Source organism: Carya illinoinensis, chromosome 9 (assembly GCF_018687715.1).
Source record: "Carya illinoinensis cultivar Pawnee chromosome 9, C.illinoinensisPawnee_v1, whole genome shotgun sequence".
Lineage (NCBI taxonomy): Eukaryota > Viridiplantae > Streptophyta > Magnoliopsida > Fagales > Juglandaceae > Carya > Carya illinoinensis.
This window is the reverse complement of record NC_056760.1, coordinates 6074011-6090685: the sequence shown is the minus strand read 5'-3', so window position 1 is coordinate 6090685 and position 16675 is coordinate 6074011. Positions and strand designations below refer to the sequence as shown.

Sequence of the window (16675 nt, the reverse complement as noted above, 5' to 3'; positions counted from 1 at the left end):
AGTCGGTTGTAAAAAAAAATTAATACGGGATCTATATGAAAAAAAAACATTATTTTTATAACTTTTTATAATTCATGTAAGTCCTCCTGAATATAAAATAATTTTTTTATAATTTTTTTTATTCATTCCGTACAGCCGACTGTATTTCCCGACTGTATGTAGCAAAACCCTTTTGAAAATGTAAAAATTATAAATTTATTAAAAAATATTTACTCAATTATTAAGTAAAAAAATAAAAATAAAAACCTACAGTCGGTGGTTCTGTGGGAGAGGCAATTCCCTACAAAGTATTCACTATCTCGGAGGAGCACCCCACCGAGGTCATAAAACGACGTCCCAACTCGTTCGTAGTTAACTCTCTGTAAAATCTCTGAGATGTTTACGTCTTTGAATCTTTAGCTTGATTGAAACTCTGTTATCGAAAAGCCGAAACCCCTGGACCGTAGTCGGATTCAGGAAAACATAAAATTTACATAGGAAAAATAAAACGGAAAAGGAATCGTACTCGAAATGCCTCAGGTGAAGATAATAGCGAAGAATTTCATGGACATGGTGTCCTCCTTGCCCGCCATGAAGCTGGATAAACTATACGAGAATGCATTCATCTGCGAAGCTATTCTCAGGTCCTCCGTTATTCTGTTACTATACTGCTCCTGTTTGTTTATGATCACTTCTTTCTATCCTTTATGCCCTAATGTATATACGTGTCGTTTTTCTTATCAATTATATATCATTTCCTGTTATGAATCCTCATTTATAATCCTGCGGGACTAATTCATTGTTAATAAATGCATCGTTGTACGCTAGCTGCTTCTTCGTCAATGATGATGGTTTCTTCGGACTGATCTTTTGTTGTAAATTATCATAATTGATATCTGTTTCCGTTCTAGATTTTTAGTTTTGCTAAATTGCTTGAAGATCAATTCCTGATGATGGAATATTGATATTGATATTTTCTGGAAAGAAACAAAACTCTGAGATGCTATATGTTCAATTTTCAGCATCACTTAGGTTTACATACATGCAGTGGAAGTCCTAGAGACTTATTGCATTAAGTTAGTTATCTGAGATATTTTATTTGATAAGTTAGTTCTCTGAGATATTGTGATGGCATTTGTGGCTTTCCTTTGGTACTCAGGTCACTGCCACCTCTGGCCAAGAAGTATGTTTTGCAAGCGTTGTACATTGATGTTCCAATAACAGCCAAGTCAATGGAGGAATGGGTGCTTCCAGATGGGTCCTCAAAGCATAGAGTTGCAATTGATAGATTGATTCAATTAAGGATATTCACTGAGACTGTTGACAGGTTAATGGCTTTTTCTTTACACTATATTCACAATATTTTGTACAAAGATTGAAGTATGTATGTAAGAAATCCTTTTGCTCCTTTGAAGGTGTAAAAGATGGATTAAAAATAAAATACACAGATTGAGGAGGAGATGACCCATTTAAAGAATTTTTTTTTAAAGTACTTCTCACTGCAACAACAACCAAAATGGTTGTATGATGTGAGATATGGAAATGAGGAATGAATCTCTTGGGAAATACTCCCTCCCTTAGCATAAAATTATTTTCTGCAGTAGAAAACACCTATGGAGCTTGCAACAAGGCTGCCATATCTTTGAAGCTTGACTTAGCTTGAGCAGGCATCCATGCCCATGCCCATCCGATTGCAATACTTTTTTATGGGAATACTGGATAGAAAACATACTCAAGTTTTGAGGTTTTTTCTGATATCCTTGGTTCTACTGCGTACTGCATGGCATTGGATGAATTGACTTCGTGCTATGCAATACTGTTGTACATGCTTATGTGATAAGACTGGAATTAAGTTTTTCATTCCACCTCATAATGAGTACCTATGAAATTTCTCCACTTTCATTTATTTTGTTGAAAATTTTTAGTATTAAAAGTGTATTTGGCTTTTAGTTGCATGTTGTTGGAACTTCCAAAATGCTACATCTAGCCAGTCTCTTAATTACTAGTATTGTATGTTTTTGTTTTTGGTATAGAGGCCATACATTTTTTTATACATGATTTGAGATGACATTCTGCCATCACTATTATCATTCTAATATTCATGTTTGGATTACTGGACTGCAGTTTTGAATCTGCCCATATTCTGTTGGCCTTTTACCATGAACTTTGATGTTTTGCTGGCAGGAAAAGGGAAACAACTTACAGAATTCATCCAACATTTCAGACAAACCTCCAAAAGCTTGTAACACTTGGGTGAGTTTAGATTCATTCCTGTAACTTTTACTTATATTTTTTAGCTTTGATGAATGTGTTTCTTGCTCTTTTTTTTGGATTGTGGGTCATTGGGAGTCTACTAATTACAGAAAAAGGAATAGATCTACGATGGTTCAAGTATTCTATAAGTCACTTGTGGAGAGATTACATGATCTTTATTAGTTCCAATATGGAGTTTTAAAGGAAACAATTCTTGTCTTATTCTATTTTTATTTTACTTCACCATATGCTGTGGTGTTTTCTTATGAATGTATTTAATTTATGACATTGGAATGCATAGGTTATTAGAGTTGCTGTATAAGTGTAATTTGAATGCCTATTATTTCAGTTTTTTAATGTCATGAAAAAACTATAAAAATATGATTATGCAGTCAATGATGTTTTGGTTATTGCAATGTTCAAGACGTTTTAACTTTATTTGGGATATGACCACATCATTTAATATGACAGTGAGGTTTTGCCAAGGGAACCGATGCCTTCTGACATAACAGTGAGGCTCCCAAGCTTGGAGGATCTTGAGGTTTATGCCCTTGCACAATGGGAGGTGCTAAATTCATCTATATGTTTCCATTATCTGTTTACTTGCGCATGTTTTTTAAGAAATTTGTGTTTGCAACTACTCATTGTTCATTTTACTGACTACACTCTTGTGATTTTCTATTTTGTTAAATTAGTCTTTTTTGCTCCAACTTATAAACTCTGCTCAAGCTGAAAGGCCATTAAATATTAGCCCTTCTATGATGAAAGTTTTCCAGCGAGGCCTTTTGAGTCAAAGGTCATTCTCTCTTGAATCAATCTAATCTATTGTAGTCGTATATATGCTTATATTTTGTGTATGCTGTATCTCATATTTGGTATGGTGATGTGTATGTGCATTATTAACTGAAAGTGATTATTTGGTATGCTGTACAGGGAGAAGGAAGCTCCAAGATTAACTGAAAGTGGTTTTCAATTCTTGGTATGAATCATATGAATCATGAACTGCTTGCACTTCTTATGATGTGTTTTAATTGAAATATCTTTTATCTGTACAAATTATAGCTGATGGACATGAACGCACAACTTTGGTACATCATCAGAGAGTACATCTCTAATTCTGAGGTATGAGATAGTGAGACTTCTTTTCATAGTTCACCTTCCCACTTCCCTTGCTAGGTCCCCATCTCAAGTATATGTGTTTCTTCTACACTCCACGAAATTTTGTCAACAGCATCGTTAGAATTGGTTTCTCACCAACTCTCTCTCTCTCTCTCTCTCTCTCTCTCTCTCTCTCTCTCTCTCTCTCTCTCTCTCTCTCTCTCTCTCTCTCTCTCAATGGTGCTTACTGATCATTGTAGAAATCTTATGGTTATATTATCAACGAACGAAACATTTGACCCGAGAGTCTTGCATATTAGATGCTCACAATTTCCCCGTTTGATTAAAAAATTGTCACCATTTTTTTTCTGCAGAACAAAGACAAAGTTAGGATGTTTTGTCTCTCTTGATTCTTGTCTTTTATGCTTCCCAAAGTAGACCTTTTTTCTCAAAAAATTTTACTCCTGAAAGGATCATTGTATTGTTTTTTGAATGAATTATAGAGATGGAAGTTCAATGATATCTTGAAATAGGTACTTGCCTTCTACTACTTATTTCGAGTTTGACTAGGTAGGATAACACAGCTTCATATTTTTCTGCATGATGCTGTTATTCACTTTATATCTGTTTTTTTCTAATTTTGTTCCAGGAGCGAGGTGTGGATCCAGCTGATTTGATTTCATTCTTACTAGAGCTTAGTTTTCATGTCACTGGCAAGGTATTGGATATGCCTTGTTGAAAGGTTGCTTTAACTGTTTTTCTTATCTTTTCGACAATGTTCTTTTAACCCAATGATAAACAAATAGTAAAGGGTGAGCCTTGGATTCAATCCTATGCAGGAGTGTAAGTTACATTTACCAGTTAGAAAAATTAATTCTTGTATCATGTGTGGAGACCTGTCTGCCTGCTTTCTAGGAAGTTTCTTGCTTATTGCGGATATTTCATTGGCATGATGTCGTTTGCTTCATTACATCTTAGGCATATAATAGTAACACGTTGACTGATATTCAGAGGAGTTTGATTAAGGACCTCACAGATTTGGGATTGGTCAAACTCCAACAGGTATTCTAGTTCTTCTTTTCTTTGTGTAGAATATTTTATTAGTTATAAAAAAATATATCTTAATGATCCCTCAGATAATAGTTGGTGTATTGCTCTCCTAGAGGTTTGATTTTTGGCATATCTACAGGGCAGGAAAGAGAGTTGGTTTATACCTACTAAATTAGCTACCAATCTTTCAGTAAGCTTGACAGATTCATCGTCACGGAAACAAGTATGTCTTCTGGGAAGGCCTGAATTATTGTTCAGTCCATAGATTCAGACTATTTAAATCTGCAGTTGATTTCTTTTTTTTTTTTTTTTGTTGGAGGGTTGCATTTTATTCCCATCTTCATTCTTGTTTGTTTGTGATATCACTGCCCCACGGCATATGGCCTTACTCCTGAGTGGAAGACAAATCAGTCTTTCAGCGAACATAATTGGTATTTTCATTATGGTTTGTGCCTTTATACTCTTGCTGGCTTGGGCTCTGTAATATTATGTACACACCTGTTTCCCGTGTTCTTGGGCTCTTGCGTATTCTTATGATCAATAAAATCTTGTTTACCGATAAAAAAAAAATGTTCACACCTGTTCTTTCTGGCTTGGCCCACTAGCTTCAGGAGCTAGCCAAAGTTTTGCTTTATTTTCTGATGGAGCCTCGGAAGAACTGCTTGTTTCTGCTCATCAATTCTTTTGTAAAATTAAACCACAAACAGTGCTGCTAACTTCTTGAAGAAGGTGGGAGAAGATATCTCATAACAATTTCTATATCTATACGAACCAGGATTTGGATGTTCTTAGCTAACAGTTCCTAGGTTTTTGTCTCTGTAGTATTTTGTAATTTCTCTTAATTTCAGTATGTGGTCATACTCATAAAAAAAAATAAAAATATTATGTGGTCATTACAGGTCATATGTTAAAAAACAAGTATAAGTTGGTCTGTTTAAATTGGACATTAAACAAGCAAATTATTTTATCTGCATGGTATTGGTATCATGAAATATAGTGGTCCATTAATTGCAAGGTGTTGGCTGTCACATTTATATGCCTGCATTCTTTAACATACCCTTATCACTTGTTGAGCAATTTTGGATTTTTGGGTTGTTTTGTTGTCATCAGCCCTGAAAACTGTCATTCGTAGGATAAATCGGATATTTTTAAGTCATTTTATTCACTCAGGGAGTGATTCATCTGAGTGCTTCTGACTGTCAATTTCAATCTTCGGTTCACCTGTCATGACTTGATTAATATTTTTTCCTTGTTTAGATTGTAATAATAGTCTTTTTGTCTCACCTTTTTTTTCTGATTCTCGTGTCTGCAATATTTTCCCAGTTAAGAATTATGTGTTTGTGTGTGTACAGCAGCTATAAGTTTGTTAGTACATATTCCATCTCTTGTTTTTTTTATCTTTCTGTTTTTTTTTTTTTTTTTTCCCAGGGGTTTGTGGTTGTGGAAACAAATTTTAGATTGTATGCATACTCCACTTCAAAGTTGCACTCTGAAGTTCTACGTCTTTTCTCAAGGTATGTAAACCAATTGGTTGATAGAATCTCTTCTTCGTAGACGCTAATTGTTTGTGGGTATTGAATTTTTCAAGACGACTTTTGGAGAGGTCTTGATGTGGTTGTGAGATACTTATTATCTTTTAAAATAATGGGGAGGTGCATAAACAAGATAAAGCGGTAACCAAATACAAGGGATTTGAAAAGAAAAACTATCTCCGTGAAGAACCTTGAGGGGTGCATTCTTTGGTGAAAGGCTAGATATTTTACTTTGCCTAGTCTTTTGGAAAAGTTTGAAAGTTAAACTTCATTGAGAACCTTTTTCTTGTTTTTGTTGTCTTCCAAATTTGACATCAATAGAACCACCTACTCAATTCAGAATGTTATTTTTATTCAGATCCAAGACTAGTACCATAAAAATTAAGCATAAGAATCAGTAGTTTGTGATTTTCAAGTGATCCCTCTTTTGTATTACATACATGGCAGTTTTGGTTGAAGTGATTCTTTGAAAATCAGGAACCAGTTGCTTCTTATATAAAGTGTGTTAGAATATATTGTCTATAATGTGTTTGTATAAGGGTATCTGGGTCTCTTGTATTTAGGGTATATATATACTAGTGTGTACACTGTGAATAAGAAAATATAGAGTATTATTTCATCAAATCTCGTCTACATGGTATCAGAGCGCGATTCTCATAAATCTGAGTTCTGTATGGGTTGAGAGTGTTTTCGGGTGTAGTCTGTGAACTCACCGTGTTCTCCGGCGTGTTTCCGTGTGGTTTGGGTGCTCGCCGGAGCCGTGTGGTGGTTGAAGCGCTTTCCGGCCACTTTCCGACATCATCTCCGGTACTGGACACCAGGGGTGAACTCGCCGGCAGCTTCTGTTGGTACCGAGCCTTGTTGCCGTCGTCTTCAACCGCCGGAAGGGGTCATCGTCGCCGATCCAGTACCGTTTGGTTGCAGGTAAGCTCGTATTCCAGTTCTGGAATAGGCATAACCCTGAACCTGTATAAGGTTTTATTCAAGGTTGGAATAAAACGCGTTTGGTAACATAGATAGCTTAAACCTATCCTGGGTTAGGATAGGCTTATCCGAGAAAGATCCAAACGAGACCAACCCGGACCCGATCCGAGACCGACCCGGACCCAATCCGAGACAGGTCCATATCGAGCATATACCGGCCGAAACAGACCCGATACCGGCCGATATAGAGCCGATTTCGGCCGATACAGTCCGGTTCCGGCCACTTTCAGGGTGATACATACCCATTCCGAACCGGTACAACACTTTTTTGATCGGTTCAGACCTGTTTCACCCGATATAGGCCCGATATTTGGGTTTTTAATCTGGATTTCTACTTTTCCAGATTGTAGTTTCCAGTTTTTCGTCCATATTTCATGTTTTTTGTGTGAAATCTTTGTTTCTAAGTGGATTGTTGTGATATTTTGGTATCTTTTCCATGACAACTAAATTTGAGTCAATGTCACTTGCACCAAATATTAGTTTGCCTATGACTTTGGTGAAGTTAAATGGAAAGAATTACATGTTGTGGTCAAGATCCGTTGAAATGTTTTTGAAAGGCAAGGGTCTTCGTCATACTCATCTGATTGATCCAATTTCTGCTTCGACTAGTTCTACATTTGCTCAATGGGAGCAGGAAGATGCTCAAATATTATCTCTGATGTTGACTAGTATTGAACCTAGTATCTGCTCAAGTTTAATACATTTTGACACTGCTCAAGAGGTGTGGGGGCATCTCAAACAGATGTATTCAGGTGCTGGAAACATAACTTGTATTTATGAGCTGTGTAAACAATTCTTCGTGTTGGAACAGAATGCTTTGGGCCTGGAAGAATATTATTCTCAAGTAATGGGCATATGTGAAGAACTCCAAATGTATCAACCCGTCACTTCTGATGTTCCAAGTATGCTAAAACAACGAGAAGATTTTAATATTGTTCGCTTTCTTGTTGGCTTAAAACCGGAGTATGAGTCAGTGCATTCTCAAATTTTGGCAAGTCCACAGCTTCCCTCATTTCCTGATGTATTCTCCCGACTTCAGCGAGCTACATTGTCTTCTGATCAGAGTAATGAGAGATCTGCTTTAACTGCTTCCTATGTTGCTCTTGCTGGGCGTGGAGGTCGGAGTGGTAGAGGTGCACGTGGGGATGCACGTGGGGGAAGAGATAATCGCACTTGAGGTCGTGAATTTCGTAAGTGCACCCATTGTGGTCGCACTAACCACTCAGTGGATTATTGTTGGGATCTACATGGTAGATCATCTGGGTCTGCTAATCAAGCCACTTTCCAATATGATCCACAGTCAACGAGCTCCAACCGATCTTCAAATATGATTAGTATATCAAAGGATGAGTATGAGCGGTTTTTGGGTCACATAGGGGCTTCATCTTCCATAGCTACTCTTACCCACTCAGGTATAGCATCCGCATGTCTTGTCTCATCCACTCAAGGTCCATGGATCATTGATTTAGGAGCTAATGAACATTTGACCAGTTTGTCTTCTGCCCTGTCTAAGTTAAATATTGTACCATCTGTAAAAAATGTCACTCTTGCTAATGGTTCTCTTGCTAAAGTTACAGGCATTGGATCCACTAAACTCACTGACTCCATATCCTTGTCATCTGTCCTACATGCTTCGAGTTTTCCTTTTAGTTTGTTGTCTATTAGTAAGATTACTCAAAATCTACAATGTTCAGTGACTTTTTATCCCTCTTCATGTGTTTTTCAGGATCTCAAGACGAGGAACAAGATTGGTACGGGGCATGAAGCTGGTGGTCTGTATTACCTTGATGTTCAACAGTCACCCACTTGAGCCCTTACAACCCCCTCATCATCTTCTTTTGAATGGCACTGTCACCTGGGTCATCCCTCACTTTCTCTTTTGAAGTGTCAAATTAGGAACTTGGGAAGTGTGTCTCCCTTTTCTTGTGAAGCGTGTCAACTTAGTAAACACCATCGTGTGTCTTTTGTTCCTCGTATTGATAAACGAGCATCGAGTCCTTTTGAATTGGTTCACTCTGATATATGGGGACCAATCAACATTGAATCAAACAAGTTTCAATATTTTGTTACATTTGTTGATGACTACTCTCGTGTGACATGGTTGTTTTTTATGAAGGCCGGATCTGAACTTCTCTCCATATTTCAAGTGTTCTAGAAACAAATTAAAACTCAATTTAACAAAAAGGTTCAGATCTTGCGTTCTGATAATGTTAGAGAATATCTATCTAGTACCTTTGCTACTTACCTAAGTAACAAAGGAATTGTTCATCAAATATCATGTTCATATACACAACAACATAATGGGGTGGCTGAACGCAAAAACCGACATTTGTTAGATGTAACCCGAGCACTATTGCTACATATGCATGTTCCTAAACAGTTTTGGAGTGATGATGTTCTTACTGCTTGTCATCTTATTAATCGTATACCTTCATCAGTTCTTAATGGTTCATCTCCCTTCTCCGTCTTGTTTCCATCATCTTCACCTTTTTCTCTTCCACCAAAAATCTTCGGATGTGTTTGCTTTGTTCATAACCTTGGTCTAGGTTTTGATAAACTTGACCCCCGTTCTACCAAGTGTCTCTTTGTTGGTTATTCCCGGACTCAAAAAGGATATCGTTGCTATAGTCCTGCTCTTAGACGTTATTTCACGAGTGCTGATGTTACCTTCTTTGAGTCCATACCTTTTTTTTCAAATACATTTTCGAGTGTTGAGTGTGATCCTCTACCATTACCTAATCTTACATTATCTCCCTCACAATCACCCAACCTTCCCCAGTTCCTTTACAGGTTTACTCACTTCGCTTGCGGCCGCCGGCTCCCATGCCCCAACCAGTCGTGCCTCCATCTTCAGATCCTGAGTTGCCCAGTACTTCGGACTCTCTACCTATTGCTCTTCGCAAAGGTAATCGTTATTGTGTTACTCAACATCCTATTAGTCAATTTGTTTCATATCATGCCTTATCCCCTTCATTCTCATGTTTTACATCTCAAGTTTCAAAACTCTCTATTCCTAAGACACTTTAGGATGCATTATCTGATCCGGGATAGAGGACAGCTATGGAAAATGAAATGGATGCTCTTCATCATAATGGCACATGGGATCTTGTTCCACTACCACCTAGTAAACAACTTGTTGGCTGTAAATGGGTATACACAAATTTCATCCTAATGGTTCTGTAGAACGTCTGAAAGCCCGCTTGGTTGCAAAGGGCTACACTCAAACCTATGGCATTGACTACGAAGAGACATTCTCTCCAGTTGCCAAAATCTCCAGTTGCAAAGGGCTAATTTAGACTGGCCCTTATTGCAGCTGGATGTAAAAACTGCATTCCTCCATGGCGACTTGCATGAGGAAGTTTATATGGAGCAACCACCTGGGTTTGTTGCTCAGGGGGAGTATCGAGGTACTGTATGCAGGTTGAAAAATGCATTATATGGTTTGAAACAATCTCCTCGAGCATGGTTTGGAAGGTTCTCTGATGCTGTATTGACATTTGGTCTTCACAGATGCCAAACAGATCACTCGGTATTTCACTTGCATAGTGATGCAGGTCACATTTTGTTGGTTGTATACGTGGATGATATTGTAATTACTGGGAGTGACTCTGCTGGAATTATTAGACTAAAGCAATTTTTACATGATCAGTTTCAGACGAAAGACTTGGGCAAGCTTAGATATTTCCTTGGAATTGAAGTTAGTAGATCTCAAGAGGGCATCAACCTATCTCAGAGGAAATATGTACTTGATCTTTTAGAAGAAATCGGCATGTTGGGTGCACGACCTATTGACACCCCTATGGATCCTAATCGTAAATTCTTGAAAGAAGAAGGGGAGTTGTTTAGAGATTCAGGTATGTATCAAAGACTTGTTGGGAAATTGAACTATCTTACCATCACTAGACCAGACATCTCTTATGCAGTGAGTGTACTGAGTTAATTTTTACGAACGCCTAGGATCTCACATTGGGATGCTGTAATTCATATTCTTTGTTATCTCAAGCGAGCACCTGGCCTTGGAATACTATATCGATCAAATGGACATCTTAGAGTTGAAGCATTTTCAGATGCTGATTGGGCAGGATCTCCTTCAGATAGAACATCTACTACGGGATATTGTACCTTTGTAGGAGGTAACTTGGTTACATGGAAGAGTAAGAAACAAACAGTAGTAGCTCGTTCTAGTGCGGAAGTTGAATACAGGGCAATGGCACATACTACTAGTGAGCTGACATGGTTACAACACTTTCTTCAAGAGATTGGGTTTCCAGCTCCTATCCCTCTCCAGCTATTTTGTGATAATCAAGCTGCACTGCATATTGCCTCTAACCCTGTGTTTCATGAGAGGACTAAACATATAGAGATTGATTGTCACTTCATTCGAGATAAGATACTAAGTGGTGACATTGTTACAGTTTTTGTGAAGTCCGCAGATCAACTTGCAGATGTGTTTACTAAATACTTGTGTTGGAGTCGATTAAAACCTATTTGTTTCAAGCTGGGTTTATATGATGTATATGCCCCAGCTTGAGGGGGAGTGTTAGAAAATATTGTCTATAATGTGTTTGTATAAGGGTATATGGGTCTCTTGTATTTAGGGTATATATATACTTGTGTGTACACTGTGAATAAGAAAATATAGAGTATTATTTCATCAAATCTCGTCTACAAAGTGGAATTGGGTTGTCTGAATAGTGAACATTTAAGTGAATTCTTTACATACTGCTCCAATAAATATTTTATTACTAGAACTCATTCATATTTGAAAATGTTTCTAAACAGGCCAATAATATTGACAAAGAGCCAACATTATGTCAATTCTTCCATATGATATTGATATTTTTTTTATATCTAAAGAGTCGAGTATTTCTCCTTTGTATCCGTCATTGAATTCATGTCTTGAATGCCTATATCGTCTTTACAGTAGATTTTCTCTTTACTGCTATCTAGCTCCATGTTTTTGTTACTATCTTCCTGCTATCCAGGTGGCGTTATTGTATTTTCTTAATTCTTTCTTAGATGAAAAATGCTGTGCTTGCATATGCAGGATAGAGTATCAACTTCCTAATCTTATAGTCGGAGCAATCACAAAAGAAAGTTTATATAATGCCTTTGAAAATGGTATTGCAGCAGAGCAGGCAAGTGTAGATTTCTAGTCTGCTCTAATGCCTTCTAGTTTACAACTCAACTTCATTATGCTTTGGACCCGCTACATGGATCCATTTACACAAGTTGAGCCTCTGTGTGCTAACTCCTGAACAATATTTGCAGATAATTACCTTTCTTCAGCAGAATGCCCATCCTCGTGTAGCAGAGAGAATACCATCTGTACCTGAAAATGTCACGGATCAGGTTTCAGTTTTTCTCAGTATACATCTTTGTATTTACATATATATATTTAAGCTCCATTCGTGGGGTCTAATTTATGTGATTCTATTTGACCTTGGAGTTGGCAGTGCTCTTTTATCTATGAACAGAGCTCTTAAAGTTTCTTTGTTTATTTTCCATGATTTCCTTTGTTTTCTGGTGTCTTCGACAGATTAGGCTGTGGGAATCGGATCTTAATAGAGTTGAGATGAGTCCTGCACATTACTACGATGAATTTCCCTCTAGGGTACTAATAATTTGGTACCTTAATGAGTGACATGCAACGACTACATTTTCTCATGATTGTATCTGATTGTAGCTTATCTCATGCAGGATGTCTTCGAGGCTGCTTGTGATTACGCACGAGAGTGGAATGGGTTGCTATGGGAGGATTCAAAAAGCATGCGTATAGTAGTCAAAGCAGAAATACACAGCCATATGCGTGAACATTTACGCCGTCAAAAGTAGTAGCTTCGGATATTATTTAATTGGTCTGTGATGAAGATAAAGGGAAACAATAGATTTCAAGCAGAGCAATAGGCAGCTGAACATGCTGTGTGGTGCTTAAGAGAGGGTTTCGCCTCTCTCTTGTAATACAGATGACGGGAGTATAATGTCCTCTTTAGTTAGAATTGTTGAATCAAAGGATCTTCCATGTATCATATATTTTTTTAGTTTTTTCCCCTTAAAATTTTAAAATATATATTTATTTTCTCCATTTATCTCGAGCATTTTCTTTATCATTTCTATGCACTCATCTTTCTTTTGGTCGTGGCATGTGCATGGCCTTTTTCTTTCTTCAACTTCTCGGGTGTTCCGGCAAATTTTGCTGCATTTTCCATCTAACACAAATTAACATCAATGAATTACTCCACCCCCCCACCCCCCAAAAAAAAAAAGTTGAAATATTGAAAGCTGCCAAACATGAAATCACGGTACTAATCTTTGTTTTCATTAGGTCCGCATTCGGCAACATTTTAATGAGCGAGGAAGATGGAGAGGGCCATGAGGAGTGATATAGGGCAGGGCAGAGGAGGCTTATTAGCCAGCACTACCTACAGCTAAAAGTAGCTAAGCTCCCGAGAGCAAAAATAAAAAGTATCTTTCCACTTGAAAATTAAGAAGTAAAAACATTTGGATGTTGCTGCCCAGGATCGAACTGGGGACCTTTAGTGTGTAAGACTAACGTGATAACCACTACACCACAGCAACGGATATGAATGGATAAATCTAAAATTAAACATCATTTGATTTGAATTGATTTTGTCACAGAAAAGAAATTTATTTCCAGCTCAAGACAAGATAGAGATGTCAATAGCTCGTTTTCCTGCAAGGAAATCCTGTAGGGCCAACCGACAAGAAGACATAACAGAGTCGGTTTCTAAGAAATTTCCTACCTCCCCGACGCGGCTCTTTTGCACCTTATATCTCGTACCGACTAAGATACAGGAACTCTTAATTTTGTCGTACCGTTTGTTGTATTGGGCTAGAAAAAAAAAACTCAATTATAAGCGAGTATGAATAACACATAATAAATTATTATAATAATAAATTTTAAAATTTGATTATTATAAAATAAATTTTAATAAATATGGATAATGTGCTCCCCAATTTAGACACCAACTTAAAGTAAAATAACTGTTGCAAAAAATATTTATAAGATCCATATTTTCAATCTCTCTCTCTCTCTCTCTCTCTTAGGCAGACACAGTGACATGGAATTGCTTTCATATTAAAACTTCGAAAAACAACATGTTCGTTTCTTAAAATTCATGATCAAGAAACCCCAGTTTTGTCTTTATCTGTTTTTCATGTATCGAGTAGGCTAAATTTCTATGACGTGAGGGTTGGTACTAAACTCGTAACTAGTGTGTGTTCCTCTCTTTCTCCGAGTGCCTGAAAATTTTCCTGGGTTTGTGAAAAAGGTTTGTGAAAATGGGAAGAATTGCCAAGACTTGCCTACGGTCATTGCTCAAACTTGCGAATTCCGTCATGGGTATTATTGGGATAGCGATGATTCTGTATAGTTGTTGGATGATTAGAGTTTGGCAGAGAGATTCGTCATATGATGATTATAGTTCTACTGGTTCATGGTAAGGTACCTGCTCTTTGTTGTAGAGTTCTTGCCCTGTCTACTCATTCTTCAAAAAATGAGAAATATGTACTTTTTTTTTTTTTTTTACTTGAAACTAAATAAGCCATCCCCGTCCGTTCTTGCTTTAGCCATGTTTTCGAAGAAGAAATTTACTGGTATTTATATTAGAAAGAGCAGAGCAGTACACTCTGTTTGCTCCTTTGAAGCTTCACTATCACCCCCATAATGATCATATTGCATAAGGTTCTCAAGATTTGTTTTCCCTTCATTCCGTAATTAATATTTTGTTAAACTTTTGCTCGGAAAGACAAATTTGTTCAATATATTTTGACTGCTGAAAACGTATATTCTGTTGAAATTGCAGGTTCATATACAGTTTTCTTGGAATTGGTTTTACCTTGGGTGCGATGGCTTGCCTAGGCCATATTGCTGCCGATAGTGCAAATGGTTCTTGCCTTTCTTTTGTATCCTTCTGATAGCATGTTTTTGAAGTAGAAGTCAATGGGTCCCTGTTCCTGAAAACATCATATATATGTGTGTGTGTGTACACACTTTCTGAACTCTTTTTCTGAAATTAGATTTAGAACAACATACTAGCAGTCTTTTCTCTTTACCGAGTGTTCAGGAACATTAAAAATATTTAAAAAAATAAAAATAAAAATCCATCTTTTGCTGCACTCATGCCACTCACAAGCATTGGAATATGTGTCCAAAGCTCGTGTATATTTAATATTGCTCGCCTTAAATGAACAAAGTATGTGGTGATCATCAGTTTGCTTCTCCTATTGGAGATTGCAATGACAGCAGACATGCTCCTGAATTCTGACTGGGAAAAGGTGATGTTATCTTCATTTCTATCCTACTTCTTTCCATATTCTCTTTTCCATATATGATATATATATATATATATATATATATATATATATAAATTCTCTCGGCCTCTTTTTTCCAAATTTAACATGCGAAAATTTGTCTCTTATCTTGAAATGCTATGACACACTATACCAGGATTTGCCAGAGGATCCAACTGGGAGGTTACATGATTTTGAAGATTTTGTGAAGTCAAACTTTGATATTTTCCAATGGATAGGCTTGCTGTTCACCTTAGCACAGGTAGCATTAACTTATTCTTTCAAATTGCATACTAACAAGAAGCTGCAGCAAAAGTGTTAGGGAAAGGAATTTGGATCATTGCTTATCGTCTCCCTATCATTCCATTTTAATTAATTTTTTTTTTTTAGATTAATTTGGTCTGTTATATGTTGGGATGAGAATTTTCTGATAACTTTGTCTACATGAATCAGTTAAGTTAGTGAGGTTTCTGACATGCTGACTTTGAGCTTGGGTGAAAGTATTAATGAACTCTTAAACCAAAATTGATCGGATCAGTTATCTTAACCAATGATTTTCGTCGAATCTGCAATCTGAGTCGAATGGAAGTTGGGTTTGAGCATACTGCATCTATTTAAGTTCTTAAGAAAAAAAGCCGAGTCTTACTGCATTATTAGCTTTCTTAGCCCCTATCAACAAAGAAAAACCAGGAGACCTATCCAACCAGGCTTTTTATGCAGACTTTAAAGGCAAATGTGAAACCAACATGCATTTTGACTCTTTTTCATGTGCCATTTTCATGTCAGCTGGTTCAAAACATAGCTGCTTAGTGCTTCCAAACTTGTTTCCACACGATTTTTTTTTTCCTTAGCCCTGTGTACATGTTCTTCACCTGCAGGGCCTTTCAATTCTGCTGGCCATGGCTCTGAGAACTCTTGGGACAAATCAGGGATCCTATTATAACTATGATATTGAGGAGGATTATGCTCCCGAGAGGCTTCCGCTCGTAAATAACAAAGTCCAACCGTCACCGTATGTTAAAGTTATATCCGACCCGCGCTTTGCCACCAATAATAGTAGCACTTGGAATGTTAGTTTTCTTTCTCAACTTCCATAATCCACAGCTCACTTTTTTTAGTTTTTTCTCAACGAGGTCTTACGATTTTCTTGGCTTCTGTTTTCTTTTATATTGTCTCGTTTGTTGTCCTTCTCAGGCAAACAAGTGAAGGGAGCAGTGTCAAATGTTGTTCACATAATGAGCTTATGAGAGATGCAACTGTCAGTGTCGTATTTGCTGAGGAGTTTGGTGTTTAGGAGGAATTGATGAAAGCTAGTGGAGACTCTGCTATAAGCGAGTATGAAAAGTTGATTGTATGTGCGCCCTCCAGGGCCTTTATAATGTCTGTAACTTTGCATGAGTAACACATTCATCTTATGCTATTGTTCTTATTGTTGATGCTTGCTTATTTTCTTTCTGCTAGTCCGA

At 37.2% G+C, this 16675-nt stretch overlaps 2 protein-coding genes and 1 non-coding gene across 5 annotated transcripts; 2 read left to right on the top strand and 1 right to left on the bottom strand.

Annotated features, from left to right (window-relative positions):
• Nucleotides 1–262: 262 nt before the first annotated feature.
• Nucleotides 263–12981, top strand: LOC122276230 (general transcription and DNA repair factor IIH subunit TFB2). Of its 3 annotated transcripts, none has more exons than XM_043085797.1 (15): nucleotides 266–623; nucleotides 1139–1306; nucleotides 2164–2232; nucleotides 2704–2797; nucleotides 2928–3028; nucleotides 3166–3211; nucleotides 3295–3354; nucleotides 3980–4048; nucleotides 4342–4392; nucleotides 4520–4603; nucleotides 5809–5894; nucleotides 11944–12034; nucleotides 12168–12248; nucleotides 12436–12510; nucleotides 12597–12981. In XM_043085797.1, the coding sequence occupies exons 1-15, from the start codon at nucleotides 511–513 to the stop codon at nucleotides 12729–12731; spliced, it is 1323 nt and encodes a 440-aa protein (XP_042941731.1). In that variant the 5' UTR covers nucleotides 266–510; the 3' UTR covers nucleotides 12732–12981. The 3 variants fall into 3 exon arrangements, with proteins under 3 accessions (XP_042941732.1, XP_042941731.1, XP_042941730.1); XM_043085796.1 differs by having other exon boundaries at nucleotides 267–623; nucleotides 4309–4392; XM_043085798.1 differs by lacking the exons at nucleotides 11944–12034; nucleotides 12168–12248; nucleotides 12436–12510; nucleotides 12597–12981 and adding an exon at nucleotides 8623–9034 and having other exon boundaries at nucleotides 263–623; nucleotides 4309–4392.
• A 421-nt stretch (nucleotides 12982–13402) lies between these two features.
• On the bottom strand, nucleotides 13403–13475 carry TRNAV-UAC. The gene has a single exon. It is a non-coding gene; the product is annotated as a tRNA-Val (tRNA).
• Nucleotides 13476–13913: 438 nt separating this feature from the next.
• On the top strand, nucleotides 13914–16643 carry LOC122275322 (tetraspanin-19-like). The gene is made up of 6 exons (XM_043084332.1): nucleotides 13914–14356; nucleotides 14723–14822; nucleotides 15114–15194; nucleotides 15367–15471; nucleotides 16088–16279; nucleotides 16404–16643. The coding sequence occupies exons 1-6, from the start codon at nucleotides 14199–14201 to the stop codon at nucleotides 16413–16415; spliced, it is 648 nt and encodes a 215-aa protein (XP_042940266.1). The 5' UTR covers nucleotides 13914–14198; the 3' UTR covers nucleotides 16416–16643.
• The last annotated feature ends 32 nt before the right edge of the window (nucleotides 16644–16675 follow it).

What these genes read in the sequence shown, in the direction of transcription:
- LOC122276230 (XM_043085796.1), top strand. Translation starts at nt 511, where the DNA reads ATGCCTCAGGTGAAGATAATAGCGAAGAATTTCATGGACATGGTGTCC. An exon ending in ATTCATCGTCACGGAAACAA is followed by an intron (nt 4,604 to 5,808) that starts GTATGTCTTCTG and finishes TTTTTTTCCCAG; the next exon opens with GGGTTTGTGGTTGTGGAAAC. An exon ending in CTGAAAATGTCACGGATCAG is followed by an intron (nt 12,249 to 12,435) that starts GTTTCAGTTTTT and finishes TGTCTTCGACAG; the next exon opens with ATTAGGCTGTGGGAATCGGA.
- LOC122275322 (XM_043084332.1), top strand. Translation starts at nt 14,199, where the DNA reads ATGGGAAGAATTGCCAAGACTTGCCTACGGTCATTGCTCAAACTTGCG. An exon ending in TATAGTTCTACTGGTTCATG is followed by an intron (nt 14,357 to 14,722) that starts GTAAGGTACCTG and finishes TTGAAATTGCAG; the next exon opens with GTTCATATACAGTTTTCTTG. An exon ending in ATGGTTCTTGCCTTTCTTTT is followed by an intron (nt 14,823 to 15,113) that starts GTATCCTTCTGA and finishes AAATGAACAAAG; the next exon opens with TATGTGGTGATCATCAGTTT.